At 41.3% G+C, this 18,006-nt stretch overlaps 1 protein-coding gene across 1 annotated transcript; it reads left to right on the forward strand.

Moving 5' to 3' along the window:
• The first annotated feature begins 1,431 nt into the window (after nt 1-1,431).
• LOC124003659 (thyrotropin subunit beta-like) lies at nt 1,432-3,298 on the forward strand. Its single transcript, XM_046312153.1, has 3 exons — nt 1,432-1,457; nt 1,771-1,972; nt 2,378-3,298. The coding sequence occupies exons 2-3, from the start codon at nt 1,811-1,813 to the stop codon at nt 2,657-2,659; spliced, it is 444 nt and encodes a 147-aa protein (XP_046168109.1). The 5' UTR covers nt 1,432-1,457; nt 1,771-1,810; the 3' UTR covers nt 2,660-3,298.
• Nucleotides 3,299-18,006: the final 14,708 nt, after the last annotated feature.

Consider the following 18,006-nt stretch of genomic DNA (forward strand, 5'->3'; position numbering starts at 1 on the left):
AGAACTATTGCTTTCTATAGATCTCCATACAAAAAATCCCCACTTGGTCTGCTAACTGCTGAATATTGAGGATCCACTCCCGTCAAAATAGACAATAGATTTAGGCCTAGGGTTTCAAGCTTTGGTTGATTTCAAATGGAATCTATAAGTTAATAATAAATATGTTGGATTCACATCTCCATCTCAACCAAAAATCAAGGTCAAAGAATAGGATTAAATCAAATCAAACTGTATTTAAAGTTTCCAGCATCCGATGTACAATAGGGCGGGCCCCCTAAGGCCATAATGCCGGCCACACATGATGTATAGGAACATGTAGATGTGAAATAATTTGATATGTAAGCTTATGGTTGCATCTCCACTTTGCCCTCTAATAGGTTTGGTGGAATTTTCACCTTAATGTAGACTCAATACTTAACAGATCCTATTCCTAGGTCAGAATAACATGTACGGGCCTCCTGAGTGGCGCAGCGGTCTAAGGCACTGCATCGCAGTGCTAGAGGCATCACTATAGACCTGGGTTCGATCCCAGGCTGTGATTGGATGTCCCATAGGACGGAGCACAATTGGCCCAGCATTGTCCGGGTTAGGGGAAAGTTTGGCCAGGGGGCTTCACTTGGCTCATCGTGCTCTAGAAACTCCTTGTGAAGGGCCGGGCGCCTGTAGGCTGACCTCGGTCATCAATTGAACTGTGTTTCTGCCGACACATCAGTGCTGCTGGCTTCCGGGTTAAGCCGGCGGGTGTTAAGAAGTGCGGTTTGGTGGGTCATGTTTCGGGAGAGACGCATGACAAGACCTTAGCCTCCTGAGCCCGTTGGGGAGTTGCAGCGTTGAGACAAGATTGACATTCTGGAGAAAAAGGGGGTATAAAGAAGTATAATATTTACATTTCAGTCATTTAGCAGACGCTCTTACCTAGGAGTTGGGTTGGGAGTTGTTTCTGGACCGGGCCAATCGGACTTCGTCACTTCGTTTTCTATTATGCTAACCAGTGAGATTGTCACATTATGCACAGTATGTGACTGCTAAAAAAAAAGAAGCTTATTATGAGGTTATTACAGGTTAAACCCTCACCCCACACATTACTGTACTGGAAGTTTGTAGTTACAGAGGGTGCCTATTATATAGATATTTTTTAAGTAGCCTTTCGTGAACTAACTTGACTTTTTTCCCCCCTTACCATCCCTGACTTTGCTGATATCTACTTTATTTATATGTGGTTGTCCCACCTAGCTATCTTCAGATGAATGCACTAACTGTAAGTCACTCTGGATAAGAACGTCTGCTAAATGACTCAAATTTAATTATGTATGTCAACCTGATAATGGACCTGGACTCCTGCTTCCACTCGGTCAGAGATTGGAGATAATGGTCCAGTGGGATCAAGGTGGATTAGAATACCTGTATAAAGAGCATCAGGCAGCATCATCAGGCCTGCAGGTGCCCAGCTCTACCAGGTGAGTGAGCAGAGCTGATCTGACAGGAACACTGGTTCAGCTTCTTTTGTCCAGCTATTGGTGCAGCCTTGCTGAAGGACCAAATTTGGTTTTATTTACAGGGCTTATCATACGTACAAACATCCATTTTTTGGATAGATTTACTAACTAACTAATATATATATATATATATATATATATATATATATATATATATATATATATATATATATATATATACCAGTGATATATATATATATATTTATTTTGTTCATATTTCCGACTATAAAAATGTTCATATTTTCTTCTTGACATTGACTTTAATTCCATGCAGGTTCTTGGTTGTATGACAGAAAGTTGTCGCTGCTTGCCAAATGGAATCGTCTGGGGCCATGTGTGGTCTCCTTTGCCTGCTGTTCAGCCAAGCTGTCCCCGTGTGTGTGCCCACGGACTACACTCTGTATGAGGAGAGACATGAATGTGACTTCTGCGTGGCCATCAATACTACCATTTGCATGGGTTTCTGCTACTCAAGGGTAAGCAGGCTACAAGCTGAACCTGACATTCTATGTTTTCAACAAGAAAAAATCTGTAAAATCCACTCAGTTTAAAACGCTTATCCTCCCACAAAAACATGTTTTGTTTTCCCTTTATTCGATCAGCATAGTCTCATTGAGATTAAGCATACTCTTTTACAAGACAGACCTGGCCATTGTTGCAGGACACTAGTAGTTACAGACAAGGTCAATTATACAACATACCATGTGTGAATTATATCCTGTCAGATGTTGTGGATTGGAGAAGCGATGATAAAATATATGTATTGAAACTTGAACTATGTAAGATTCCACTGGGCAGGCTGACCGTGAGGCATATTTGACCTACATCGCATGCATTTAATGTATATATGTTTAGCATGTGTCTGTGTGTGTGATAATCAGGACAGTAATATGAAGGAGCTGGCCGGACCAAGATTCCTGGTCCAGAGAGGCTGTACCTATGACCAGTTGGAGTACCGTACAGTGATACTGCCTGGTTGCCCGCTCCATGCCAACCCTCTCTTCACCTACCCCGTAGCCCTCAGCTGCCACTGTGGCACTTGCAACACAGACAGTGATGAGTGTGCCCACAAGGCCAGCAGTGGTGATGGCCCCAGGTGTACCAAGCCACTCAGACACATCTACCCATACCCTGGCCCGAACAACCTCATCCACCCCAACTAAATCCTCTCCCTTCCATGGACTGATGTAGGATCTTAATTTGAGCCGTTTTCTACAGCAGGAAAATAAATATTTAACAACAGGAAATGCTTATTATTATATGGATTATAGGTCATGCTCATTTTTTGAAGGGTTGATACATTTTTCGTTAGGCTAAATCATGCCTAACATTTTAAAAGTTGAAATTAGAAACTTTAGATGGCTTTTTGCTGACCAGGAAAATGTTCAACAAGAGTGATCAAATTAAGACCCTGCATCTGTAGGATGGCTGTAATGACCATACTACCAACAGGGGAGGTAATGAGAATGATCAGTTCAAATAAAGTTTATGGTCAATAGCCTACTCATTATCAAAATAGAACATTATTGTGCTTAGCATTGTGTTTATGTGTTGTGGTGGATACATACCTGTAGCTACAGGGTGGTGGACGCCATGTATTGTGACATGTATACTGTCTGTTTTGTATCTGGATGTGCTTTTTAGTTTATTGCTATACTTACAATGGAGGCTGACCCTGGTATTTTTGTCTGCTTCCTGGGTTTGTCCTTCTCTGTCTGTCCTGTCCATTGACTCACTGAGCTATTTTGTTTACGTTGAACCAATACCATGAATGCAACTAGATTAAAGCTGAAGTCTGTAAATAGTTGTCAGTAATCTTAATTAATCACATCCTGTGTAGGAACACAGCTTGCTGTCACACTCAAAACACAACACAGACACACTGACAGCAACAACATAGTGATTAACAAGACCTTGGCAATGACTCCCCGACTTTCCCTCCGTTGGCTTGATAATCTGATTGGAAATTATTTCTGCGTGAAATAATCATAGAGATATTAGCCTGTGCACTATTAAATTAATAGAACATTCTAAATTCTAAAATGATTTAGTAGTAGTTTTGTCCAGAAAAATTACACAAAATAGTATAATGAATTACTGTTTTATTTCACCAAGTGCACTCGATGAACAGACATTACAAACACACATCATTGAATGGGATTTCATACATTATCCTATCCAAAGTGCATCTGGTTATAACTTTAGTCTCGTGGGAGTGTATCACAGGGGGCATGCGTGGTCAGAAATAAACAAAGGACATTTGGGGAGACAGCTGGTGGTCTATATATAAGTCACCAGCTCAAGAGGGGGACATGTTATATGCCTGTCATTTGGACTCCCTTTATCTCAATCAATGCTTAATCTGATATTATGAATTTTCCATACCTTATGTTGTAATCCAGTCGGTGTCAATGTGACAAGGGTCATGACATGATGACTCAAAGAGGGAAACCACAGGGCAGGGAGAGGTAAGGAGGCTTAGATGGAAATGCTGAGCGATTCATGCTTTTGAGGTTAGTTCGGTTTGATTATCAAAACATGTACTGAAGGCTTTCGATTTCTGTTTCGATATAACATGTTTTACATGAAATGCATTGTGCATTTTGTGGGTTGAATGCTAACACAGGATAAAACAATGAATATAAGTCTCATTATTTATTCACATTACTTTAATAAAATACTTTAGTTGTGCATATTACATTTGTTTTATTTGATGACTTTATTATTTCATTCAGAGTCATCATCTCATCTCTATAGAGCTGCTGCCTATGCTGCTGACAAAAATCCCTATTTTGTAATTCTTCAAAGTAAATAAGGAATACTTTTATGACTAGAAGTCGACCGGTTAATCAGAACGGCCGATTTCAAGTTGTCATAACAATCTTAATCCGCATTTTTAGACGCTGATTATATTGCAATGCACGAGGAGACTGCATGGCAGGCTGACCACCTGTAACGTGAGTGCAGGCAGCAAGGAGCCAAGGTAAGTTGCTAGCTAGCATTAAACTTATCTTATAAAAACAATTCACCTTAACATAATTACTACTTAACTACACATGGTTGATGTTGTTACTAGTTTAACTAGCTTGTCCTGCGTTGCATATAATCAATGTGGTAACTACACATGGTTGATGTTGTTACTAGTTTAACTAGCTTGTCCTGCGTTGCATATAATCAATGTGGTGCCTGAAATTGTGTCACTTCTCTTGCATTCGGTGTAAGCAGAGTCAGGGTATATGCAGCAGTTTGTGTCGCCTGGCTCATTGCGAACTGTGTGAAGAATATTTCTTCCTAACAAAGACCGTAATTAATTTGCCAGAATTGTACATAATTATGACATAACATTGAAGGTTGTGCAATGTACCAGCAATATTTAGACTTAGGGTTGACACCCGTTTGATAAAATGGGGAATGGTTCCATATTTCACTGAAAGAATAAATGTTTTGTGTTCTAAATGATAGTTTCCCAGACATGACCATATTAATGAGCTAAGGCTCGTATTTCTGTGTGTTTATTATATTATAATTAAGTCTATGATTTGATAGAGCAGTCTGACTGAGCGGTGGTAGGCAGCAGCAGGTTCGTAAGCATTAATTCAAACCACACTTTCCTCCGTTTGCCAGGAGCATTTCGCAATGCTTGAAGCACAGCACTGTTTATGACTTCAAGCCTATCAACTCCCGAGATTAGGCTGGCAATACTATAGTGCCTATAAGAACATCTAATAGTCAAAGGTCTATGAAATACAAATGGTATAGAGAGAAATAGTCCTATAATAACCACAACTTAAAACTTCTTAACTGTGAATATTGAAGACTCATGTTAAAAGGAACCACCAAGGAACTTAAACGTTAGCTTTTTTACATGGTACATATTGCACTTTTACTTTCTTCTCCAACACTGTGTTTATGCATTTAAACCAAATTGAACATGTTTCATTATTTATTTGAGACTAAATTGATTTTATTTCTGTATTATATTAAGTTAAAATAAGTGTTTATTGTTCATTCAGTATTGTTGTAATTGTCATTATTATAAATATATATATATAAAAAGGCAGATTAATCGTATCCGCTTTTTTTGGTCCTCCAATAATCGGCATCGGTGTTGAAAAACCATAATCGGTCGACCTCTATTTAAGACTGCTGAATACCAAATAATATTTCAACTTTATTTAACTAGGTAGGCTAGTTGAGAACAAGTTCTCATTTGCAACTGCGACCAGGCCAAGATAAACCATAGCAATTCGACACATACAACAACATGGAATAAACAAAACATAGTCAATAATACAGTAGAACAAAAGAAAACAAAAAGTCTATATACAGTGAGTGCAAATCAGGTTAAAAAAAATATATGCGAAGAAAAAGATGTAAAAAGACACGACAGGACAAAAGACAAAGACATCTGACTGCGACGCCATCTTGGTAGATCATGTAATATCAGGTAGAGAGATACCTTGGGAAGCAACAGCTGGTCTCTATTTCAGGGGTTCTTAAACATTTTCAGCCTGGGACCCAAATTAAGAAATTGTTTTAATGGGGCCCAAGCTTATGAAAACATGTAAATATGTGTACATTGCATTGTCCTGATGCCTAAAACAAATGCAATATAGACAAAAACAAATAACAATTAAATGAAATAACCATATAAATAGCTAAGTAACAGTACAGATGAAAAATAATCAGGTCTACTGTACATCATACGGTATAAATTATTGTTGTTTATTCCAGTTCCGAATGAAAGTGATGTCTTGTATTTTAACAGCAACAGTTCCAACCTAGACAGATATGAAATAGTGTTTTTAATGGGGACCCATTTGCCTAACGTTCACGTAAGCTAGCTAACTATTAGCTGTGTACAATGTTGTTTAAGATAAACTCACATCGACTACTATGAGAGATAGTAATTCCTTATTTCTGCTAACAGTGTCATCATTAACTGTTATAAAATGGCAATAATGGCTTGCTAGCTGATTTCCTCTACCACTGTCAAAGCACTGTTTCCTGTAGTATTCTGCCCTGTTCTGAAAAAAGTCCCAGTTTACCGTCTCGCTGTGGATGTTTGGTCGGGACGTGTCGTTCTTTTGTTCGTTTTGAGACTCATTACTGAGCACTTCCCTTCACAAAATACATTGTGGCGCTCCTCGTTATTTCTCATAGTTTGCATGAAACCAAGAGAGAGAAACTCATAGCTGTATTGCATTTCATGACGATTGAGTTCAGTCAGAACTTGAGGCGAGCTTGAGTCAATTAGATAACAGCGGTGTGTGACTGCAAGTGGAATGACAAGTCAGTGGCTGACAGCGCTTCATCTGCTGCTGAACAACAGGGCCGCAGCGTGTGTGTCGCGGAGTGATCTTCAAGGAAACTGCCGGGAAAAGATCAGGTATACCACGAGGCACACGCACGTCTTCCTCTCACTCGCGCATCTGCAAAACTGAGCAGAGGCAACGCTGCAAAGCAGAGCGCGCTGAACAGTGGGCGCAGTTGCATTTGGCCAAATCAATTGTAGTAATTCATTAAATAATTATACATTTACTCTGACACGTCGCGACCCACAATTACACGGAACCCAAGCCGGCTGCGCGCGTGCGCTATCGTGCATACATTATTTTGCCCCCCCACGCCAAACAAGATCATGACACCGATCATGACAAGCAGGTTAAAATATAAAAACAAACTCTGAACCAATTACATTAATTTGGGGACAGGTCGAAAAGCATTAAACAGATATGGCGATTTAGCTAGTTAGCTTGCACTTGCTAGCTAACGTTAATTTGTCATATTTAGCTAGTTTGCTGTTGCTAGTTAATTTGTCCTGGGATTTAAACATTGAGTTGTTATTTTACCTGAAATGCACAAGGACCTCTACTCTGAAAATTAATCCACACATAAAACAGCCAACCGAATCGTTTCTATCTCTGTCCTTCCAGGCTTTTTCATAATTTCATTTATATGGTGATCCATCTTAACTTGAATTGTATTACCATGACTACCAGCAAAACAGTTCGTCTTTCAATCACCCATGTGGGTATAACCAATGAGGAGATGCACGTGGGTACCTGCTTCTATAAACCAATGAGGAGATGGGAGAGGTAGGACATTTAGCGCAATCTGCGTCAGAAATAGGAAGGAATTCTATTTTAGCCCTTGGCGTCGCAGACGCTCGTTGGCGCACGCGAGCAGTGTGGGTGCAATAATTGAATAACATGGATTTCTACATTTATTTTGCGACGCTCGCTAGCACGTGACGTGTCCGGTTTGGTCAGCATGTTAACAGGTCCACGACCCGAGGAACTGTGCGATGTGCACATTGAGCTCACAGAAAGAAAATAAACGAAATTGAATTTGAATAATTGAACCGACGTCAACCAATTAATTTGTTGTTTAAAAACCAAAAATAACCAAAATGTTGTTTATCGCTGAGTACTAACAGATGGAAAATTAACATATGTCAGATAGCATTTATTCTGCCCTTGAGTTGCGTTCCCATGCAAAACTAGACAGATAGCTAACAACTAAGTCTTCAATAAAACTCCCAAGGCGTGACTTTTCTTGAATGAATATATTGAAACGTTTATGTTGTGAAACTGCAAAATACAGAAAAGAATATACTTTAGTGTTCAATTCACACCGACATACTGTAGCTGTACATTAAACATTTGAAGTTGCATAAATACAAAGCATGCGCTAAGGTACCATGCATCTGGCATGATGCCAAACCATATAGCTAATTGTTAACCATATGGTAATTGCTCCTTTCATTACTCTAATAATGTATAACCATCTATGTAGAATAACAAAGCATATTACACTAGAAACAGTAACAAAACTACAGTATTGTATATTTTACAATTCGTTTGCATGACGCATGAGCAAAGTAATACAGCTAACGACATACACAAAAGGCATTGCAATTTGTGAGTAAATGCAACCAACATTGATATGTAAGAAACTCTATCAATAACAAGATTATCATCATTAGCTAAATGCTTGAATCGAACTTACAAACAAATATTTTTCCAAGGCTGAAGCGTGACAAGAAATAATTACATTGAAAGACCTGCACCTTAGCGTTGTTTGTAGCTGCTTCTATGCGTGCAAAACAAATTCTGAACTTCCCGTTTGCGTTGTCTTTCTAAGTACCAGAAAGCGCCACTAGGGGGCAAATAACACCATTGAACACAATGAAAATCCAATTTAACCATTGTAATAAAATAATCTGTTACCTTCTAACAGGATGGCAGCACAGCATTCATCAGAATGATTTCAACATCACAAAATTGCGTATCGAGCATGATTCACTCGGCCCCCTAATATACATTATTGTTAAATTGTCCCCCACCTTAAAACTTCCTTGTCAATACTACATAACTAGAATTGACCTCATGAACGACTCATTGCTTTAATCAGATTGGACAGTGATTGTAAGTCTGTTGCTTTTCCATTTGTTTTAAATGCAATTGGTTAAAAATAAATAAAATACTGTTGGCCTGAATTTACTCTGAATCACATGACAACGGTGTGAATTGTCCAGCTGACATACCACATCAAGCTGTGTTTTGAAGAGAAAAGCCCTGATACTCTGATGAATAAAACAATCATTCAAACAGAATTTGACTCCTCAGCATTCTTTTACACAGAATTGAATTAGCTACTGTATGTAGGGCACATGCCATTCACAGTTCCATTCAAACAAATCTGTGTAGTTTTGTTTTTGTTGTGTTCCCCTTTTCAAATGGTAGGAAACAAATCACAACAGAGGATTACTTTTCTGAACATGAGGGGCCATATCACCAACATTAAGTTTAATGACTCTGTGGTGGAAATTATTTTTCCAACGAACCATGGCAGAGTTAGTTTGTGCCTACAAAAGGACAGCATTACTATTTCTCTCTATTGGGCTCCTTGATAGCAATGGAGCAATGTTTGAATGCTACAGGATATCTGAACATCATTGCCAATCAGGTGCATCCCTTCATGGCATCACATCAAATCACATTTTATTGGTCACATACACATGGTTATGAAGCGAAATGCTTGTGCTTCTATTTCAGAGAGTGCAGCAATATCTAACAAGTATTCTAATAATTCCACAACAACTACCTGATACACACTCATATAAGTAAAGGAATGGAATAAGAATATATACATATAAATATATGAATGAGCAATGACCGAGCGGCATAGGCAAGATGCAATAGATGGTATAATATACAGTTCATACATATGAGATGAGTAATGCAAGATATGTAAACATGATTTAATTGGCATTACTAAAGTGACTAGTGATCTGTTTAATAACTTGGCCAATGATTTCAAGTCTGTATGTAGGCTACAGCCTCACTGTGGTAGTGATGGCTGTTTAACAGTCTGATGGCCTTGAGATAGGAGCTATTTTTCAGTCTCTCGGTCCCAGCTTTCCTGAGGTTGAAGTGGCGCTATTGCGCCTTCTTCACCACACTGTCTGTGTGGGTGGACTATTTCAGTTTGTCCGTGATGTGTACGCCGAGGAACTTAAAACTTTCCACCTTCTTCACTGCTGTCCTGTCAATGTGGATAGGGGATGCTCATTTTGCTGTTTCCTGAAGTCCTCGATCATCTCTTTTGTTTGGTTGACATTCAGTGAGAGGTTGTTTTCCTGACACCACACTCCAAGTCTCCTCACCTCCTCCCTATAGGCTGTCTCATCGGTGTTGGTAATAAAGCATATGACTGTTGTGTCGTCTGCAAACTTGATGATCGAGTTGGAGGCGTGTGTGGCTATGCAGTCATGGGTGAACAGGGAGTACAGGGGGGCTGAGCATGTACCCTTGTGGGACACCCAGTGTTGAGGATCAGCAAAGTGAAGATGTTGTTTCCTACCTTCACCACCTGGGGGAGGCCCATCAGGTAGTCCAGGACCCAATTGCACAGGGCGGGGTTGAGACCCAGTACCTCAAACTTAATGATTGAGCTTGGAAGGTACTATGGTGCTGAATGCTGAGCTGTAGTCAATGAACAGCATTCTTACATAGGTATTACTTTTGTCTAGGTGGCAGTGTGCAATGGCAATCGCATCATCTGTGGACCTATTGGGGTGGTACGCAAATTGAAGTGGGTCTAGGGTGACAGGTAAAGCACTTCAGAATGACAGAAGTGAGTGCTACGGGGCGATAATCATTTAGTTCAGTTACCTTTGCCTTCTTGGGTACAGGAACAATGGTGGCCATCTTGAATTATGTGGGGATAGCAGACTGGGACAGGGAGAGATTTAATATGTCCGTCAACACACCAGCCAGCTGGTTAGGGATGTTGTTTGGGCCAGCAGCCTAGCGAGAATTAACACGTTTAAATGTCTTATTCACGTCGGCCACGGAGAAGGAGAGCCCACAGTCCTTGGTAGCGGGCCACCATGGTGGCACTGTATTATCCTCAAAGTTGGCAAAGAATGTGTTTAGTTTGTCTGGAAGCAAGACGTTGCTGTCCGTGACGTGGCTGGTTTTCTTTTTGTAGCTCATGATTGTCGGGAGACCCTGATACACATGGCTTATGTCTGAGCCGTTGAATTGTGACTCCAATTTGTCTCTATACTGACATTTTGCTTGTTTGATTGCCTCGGGGAGGGAATATCTACACTGTTTGTATTCGGCCATATTCCCAGTCAACTGTCCATGGTTAAATGCAGTGGTTCACGCTTTCAGTTTTGTGCGAATGCTGCCATCTATCCATGGTTTCTGGTTAGGGTAGGTTTTAATAGCCACAGTGGGTACAACATCTCCTTCACACTTCCTTATAAACTCACTCACCGAATCAGCGTATCAATCAATATTATTCTCTGAGGCCACGGGTACATCCTGATTGAGTTTATGCCTATAGGAAGGGAGGAGCAAAATGGAGTCGTGGTCAGATTTTCCGAAGGGAGGGCGGGTGAGGGCTTTGTAAGCATTGCGGAAGTTAGAGTAGCAGTGATCCAGTTTTGCCAGCATGAGTGCTACAATTAATATGCTGATGGAATTTAGGTAGCCTTCTTCTCAAATTTGATTTGTTAAAATCCCCAGCTACAATAAATGCAGCCTCAGGATATATGGTTTCCAGTTTACATAAAGTCCAAATCAAATGAAATCAAATTTTATTTGTCACATACACATGGTTAGCAGATGTTAATGCGAGTGTAGCGAAATGCTTGTGCTTCTAGTTCCGACAATGCAGTAATAACCAACAAGTAATCTAACTAACAATTCCTAAACTACTGTCTTATACACAGTGTAAGGGGATAAAGAATATGTACATAAGGATATATGAATGAGTGATGGTACAGAGCAGCATAGGCAAGATACAGTAGATGGTATCGAGTACAGTATATACATATAAGATGAGTATGTAAACAAAGTGGCATAGTTAAAGTGGCTAGTGATACATGTATTACATAAGGATGCAGTCGATGATATAGAGTACAGTATATACGTATGCATATGAGATGAATAATGTAGGGTAAGTAACATTATATAAGGTAGCATTGTTTAAAGTGGCTAGTGATATATTTACATCATTCCCATCAATTCCCATTATTAAAGTGGCTGGAGTTGAGTCAGTGTCAGTGTGTTGGCAGCGGCCACTCAATGTTAGTGGTGGCTGTTTAACAGTCTGATGGCCTTGAGATAGAAGCTGTTTTTCAGTCTCTCGGTCCCAGCTTTGATGCACCTGTACTGACCTCGCCTTCTGGATGATAGCGGGGTGAACAGGCAGTGGTTCGGGTGGTTGATGTCCTTGATGATCTTTATGGCCTTCCTGTAACATCGGGTGGTGTAGGTGTCCTGGAGGGCAGGTAGTTTGCCCCCGGTGATGCGTTGTGCAGACCTCACTACCCTCTGGAGAGCCTTACGGTTGCGGGCGGAGCAGTTGCCGTACCAGGCGGTGATACAGCCCGCCAGGATGCTCTCGATTGTGCATCTGTAGAAGTTTGTGAGTGCTTTTGGTGACAAGCCAAATTTCTTCAGCCTCCTGAGGTTGAAGAGGCGCTGCTGCGCCTTCTTCACAATGCTGTCTGTGTGAGTGGACCAATTCAGTTTGTCTGTGATGTGTATGCCGAGGAACTTAAAACTTGCTACCCTCTCCACTACTGTTCCATCGATGTGGATAGGGGGGTGTGCCCTCTGCTGTTTCCTGAAGTCCACAATCATCTCCTTAGTTTTGTTGATGTTGAGTGTGAGGTTATTTTCCTGACACCACACTCCGAGGGCCCTCACCTCCTCCCTGTAGGCCGTTCGTCGTTGTTGGTAATCAAGCCTACCACTGTTGTGTCGTCCGCAAACTTGATGATTGAGTTGGAGGCGTGCGTGGCCACGCAGTCGTGGGTGAACAGGGAGTACAGGAGAGGGCTCAGAACGCACCCTTGTGGGGCCCCAGTGTTGAGGATCAGAGGGGAGGAGATGTTGTTACATACCCTCACCACCTGGGGGCGGCCCGTCAGGAAGTCCAGTACCCAGTTGCACAGGGCGGGGTCGAGACCCAGGGTCTCGAGCTTGATGACGAGCTTGGAGGGTACTATGGTGTTGAATGCCGAGCTGTAGTCGATGAACAGCATTCTCACATAGGTGTATTCCTCTTGTCCAGATGGGTTAGGGCAGTGTGCAGTGTGGTTGAGATTGCATCGTCTGTGGACCTATTTGGGCAGTAAGCAAATTGGAGTGGGTCTAGGGTGTCAGGTAGGGTGGAGGTGATATGGTCCTTGACTAGTCTCTCAAAGCACTTCACGATGACGGAAGTGAGTGCTACGGGGCGGTAGTCGTTTAGCTCAGTTACCTTAGCTTTCTTGGGAACAGGAACAATGGTGGCCCTCTTGAAGCATGTGGGAACAGCAGACTGGTATAGGGATTGATTGAATATGTCCGTAAACACACCGGCCAGCTGGTCTGCGCATGCTCTGAGGGCGCGGCTGGGGATGCCGTCTGGGCCTGCAGCCTTGCGAGGGTTAACACGTTTAAATGTCTTAATCACCTCGGCTGCAGTGAAGGAGAGACCGCATGTTTTCGTTGCAGGCTGTATCAGTGGCACTGTATTGTCCTTAAAGCGGGCAAAAAAGTTATTTAGTCTGCCTGGGAGCAAGACATCCTGGTCCGTGACTGGGCTGGATTTCTTCCTGTAGTCCGTGATTGACTATAGACCCTGCCACATGCCTCTTGTGTCTGAGCCGTTGAATTGAGATTCTACTTTGTCTCTGTACTGACGCTTAGCTTGTTTGATAGCCTTGCGGAGGGAATAGATGCAGTGTTTGTATTCGGTCATGTTACCAGACACCTTGCCCTGATTAAAAGCAGTGGTTCGCGCTTTCAGTTTCACGCGAATGCTGCCATCAATCCACGGTTTCTGGTTAGGGAATGTTTTAATCGTTGCTATGGGAACCACATCTTCAACGCACGTTCTAATGAACTCGCACACCGAATCAGCGTATTCGTCAATGTTGTTATCTGACGCAATACGAAACATATCCCAGTCCACGTGATGGAAGCAGTCTTGGAGTGTGGAGTCAGCTTGGTCGGACCAGCGTTGGACAGACCTCAGCGTGGGAGCCTCTAGTTTTAGTTTCTGTCTGTAGGCAGGGATCAGCAAAATGGAGTCGTGGTCAGCTTTTCCGAAAGGGGGGCGGGGCAGGGCTTTATATGCGTCGCAGAAGTTAGAGTAACAATGATCCAAGGTTTTTCCACCCCTGGTTGCGCAATCGATATGCTGATAAAATTTAGCGATTCTTGTTTTCAGATTAGCCTTGTTAAAATCCCCAGCTACAATGAATGCAGCCTCCGGATAAATTGTTTCCAGTTTGCAAAGAGTTAAATAAAGTTCGTTCAGAGCCATCGATGTGTCTGCTTGGGTGGGGATATATACGGCTGTGATTATAATCGAAGATAATTATCTTGGTAGATAATGCAGTCTACATTTGATTGTGAGGAATTCTAAATCAGGTGAACAGAATGATTTGAGTTCCTGTGTGTTTCTTTCATCACACCATGTCTCGTTAGCCATAAGGCATACGCCCCCGCCCCTCTTCTTACCAGAAAGGTGTTTGTTTCTGTCGGTGCGATGCGTGGAGAAACCCGTTGGCTGCACCGCTTCGGATAGCATCTCTCCAGTGAGCCATGTTTCCGTGAAGCACAGAACGTTACAGACTCTGATGTCCCTCTGGAATGCTACCCTTGCTCGGATTTCATCAACCTTGTCGTCTAGAGACTGGACATTGGCAAGAAGAATGCTAGGGAATGGTGCACGGTGTGCCCGTCTCCGGAGTCTGACCAGAAGCCCGCTGCGTTTCCCTCTTTTTCGGAGTCGTTTTTTTTGGGGGGTCGCTGCATGCGATCCATTCCGTTGTCCTGTTTGTAAGGCAGAACACAGGATCCGCGTCGCGAAAAACATATTCTTGGTCGTACTGATGGTGAGTTGACGCTGATCTTATATTCAGTAGTTCTTCTCGACTGTATGTAATGAAACCTAAGATGACCTGGGGTACTAATGTAAGAAATAACACGTAAAAAAAACAAAAAACTGCTTAGTTTCCTAGGAACGCGAAGCGAGGCGGCCATCTCTGTCGGCGCCGGAAGCAGTGAAGTTCCTTGAGGGCCGTTGTGGTGTCGGCTTGAGGGGGGATATACACAGCTGTGACAATAACCGACGAGAATTCTCTTGCGAGATATTACGGTCGGCATTTGATTGTGAAGAATTCTATGTAAGGTGAACAAAAGGACTTGAGTTACTGTATGTTGTTACAATTACACCACGAGTCGTTAATCATGAAACATACACCCCAGCCCTTCTTCTTCCCAGAGAGATGTTTATTTCTGTTGGCGCAATCCTCTGTATCCATCTGCAAATATTATTTTTTTCAGCAGAATAATGCTCCATGCTTCAAGGCTAGGATTGTCCAGGAATGGTTTTACAAACATGACAGTGAATTCAGCTTACTGCAGTGGCCTGCCCAGTCATCAGATCTCAATCCAATTGAGCATCTTTGGGATGAGATGGAATGAGCTATTTGGATTAGAGATCCACTACCAGCCAACTTGACAACTGTGGGAAGCACTGGAGTGAACATGGGCCAGCAGCCCTGTGGAACGCTTTCGACACCATGTAGAGTTCATGCCCAGACGAGGTGAGACTGTTTCGATAGGTACAACTCAGTATTAGGTACAAAAATAGGTACAACTCAGTATTAGGAAGGTGTTCTTAATGTCGTATACACTCAGTGTATACTCCATTTAGCAGCCATTTTTGTCTAAATCGAGTCATGACTTACAGTGGTGTGTGCATTCATTTGACATAACATCATGTTTTTATTGTGGAGAAAGAAACAATAAAACATTTTCAAACTTATTTGACATCTCATTGGTTTAAAGCAACATATTTTATTTTGTATTTACCTAGGCAAGTCAGTTAAGAACAAATTCTTATTTACAATGACGGCCTACCCCGGCCGACACTGTGCACCACCCTATGGGACTCCCAATCTCAGCCAGATGTGATACAGCCCAGGATCAAACCAGGGTCTGTAATGACGCCTCTGGCACTGAGATGCAGTGCCTTAGACTGCTGCGCCACTCAGAGCCCCCAGATATGACTGAAACCCATGACTGATTGTTTAGATATGTTAATAATGTAGACACATGTAACCTTGATGAGATATTCATGTGACTTGCCTGAGATTCCTTCCATATATGTATTTCAGAGAACATGCAATGGATCTCACTTACAGCAGTGATGCTAAATAAAATATTTGATTCAATATTTATGTTTTAAAGATGTTTTGTGATTTAAGGACTTTATGACTTGTTTTAAAAAGAAAAATCATTAGTAATTTAAAATTATACATCTTTTATAACATCCCTTACTTACCCAGCTCGTCTTTGACCCTTGACCCTGTGTGTTGGCTCCTGTACTGTGGTGGCTAAAGCTTGGAATAGAAATTAATGAACAGTTGAGCATCATTGTCTGTGTTTGCTTTCCCGTGTTAAGGTTTATACATTGACATTATGTTAGGGATTATAGCACTGCAAACATCCAACTCTTTGTAATTGTTTTATTTGGCACAAGGACATTCAGATAATTCAAGTCTCATTCACTCTCATTCACTCAGTTATGGTTATCATTATTTTGGATAGCTTAATGTCAACCATTTTATATAATCCCCCTTTCATGCTTTTGTAAAAAAATCCCTACATGCAGTGCAGTTCAATTTCAATGATCCTGTCCAAGTTAATGTGTAGGCCTATTAAAAAGCAGTTGAAGAGTCTACCCATAGTAATGAATAAGATAAGGATCTCTGTGATCCTACCCATCTGATATATTTGACTCCTCATGCCATGTAGGATTTGGCCTTTGTCTATGTAGCCGATGTGAAATGGCTAGCTAGTTAGCGGTGGTGCGCGCTAGTGGCGTTTCAATCGGTGACTGTCACTTGCTCTGGGACTTTGAAGTAGTGGTTCCCCTTTTTTGTGGAGCGATGGGTAACGATGGCTTTTGTGGAGCGATGGGTAATGATGCTTCGAGGGTGACTGTTGACGTGTGCAGAGCGTCCCTGGTTCGCGCCCAGGTCGGGGCGAGGGAACGGGCCTAAAGTCTATACTGTTACATCTATATTAAGAACACTACTATACCAATAACACACTAAGTTTAAAGTTTTATTAGTCCTATATTATGTGGAGAAAGTCTGTGCAATGTCCAATCATAGGTACTTTACCCAGTGGTGTAAAGTACTTAAGTAAAAATGCTCAGTATTTTTTACTTTTACTCCTCTACACTCATCAAGAAAATTATGTAGTTTTTACTCCATACATTTTCCCAGACACCAAAAAGTATTAGTTCTGTTTTGAAAGCTTAGCATGCATGACAGGAAAATTGTCAATTTATCAAGAGAATATCCCTGGTCATCCCTACTGCCTCACAGACTTACAAAACATACATGCTTCATTTGTAAATTATGTCTGAGTGTTGGAGTGTGCCTCTGGTTATCGCTGAATTTTAAAAACAAGAAAATGGTACCTTCTGGTTTGCTTAATTTTAAATAATTCATACATTTACTTTTGATACTTAAGTATATTTTAGCTATTTAATTTACTTTTGATACTTAAGTATATTTTAGCAATTACATTTACTTTTGATACTTAAGTATATATGAAACCAAAAACCTTTAGTACTCAAGTAGTTTTCTATCTAGGTGACTTTTACTTGAGTCCTTTTAAGGTATCTTAACATTTATGCAAGTGTGACACTTTGGTACTTTTTTACCACTGCCTATACCAAAGATACTTTTAACGAACCCTCTGTGTATCTACTCTCTGGCTCTGGGAAGATGTAAGTAGGAACTGATCTTGGATGAATAATCTTGTTGATGTTACCATCCCCAAATCTTCACAAAAATTCCAAACTGACCTTAGATCTGCACCCAGGTGCAACTTCAGCCTTTAATCCCAGCCACTTCTTACAATTTAATACGGGGATTTATTGTTATGGTAAACATATGTTTACAATGCCAAAGCAC

Source organism: Oncorhynchus gorbuscha, linkage group LG18, assembly GCF_021184085.1.
Source record: "Oncorhynchus gorbuscha isolate QuinsamMale2020 ecotype Even-year linkage group LG18, OgorEven_v1.0, whole genome shotgun sequence".
Taxonomy (NCBI): Eukaryota; Metazoa; Chordata; class Actinopteri; order Salmoniformes; family Salmonidae; genus Oncorhynchus; species Oncorhynchus gorbuscha.

What these genes read in the sequence shown, in the direction of transcription:
- LOC124003659 (XM_046312153.1), top strand. Translation starts at nt 1,811, where the DNA reads ATGGAATCGTCTGGGGCCATGTGTGGTCTCCTTTGCCTGCTGTTCAGC. An exon ending in TGGGTTTCTGCTACTCAAGG is followed by an intron (nt 1,973 to 2,377) that starts GTAAGCAGGCTA and finishes TGTGATAATCAG; the next exon opens with GACAGTAATATGAAGGAGCT.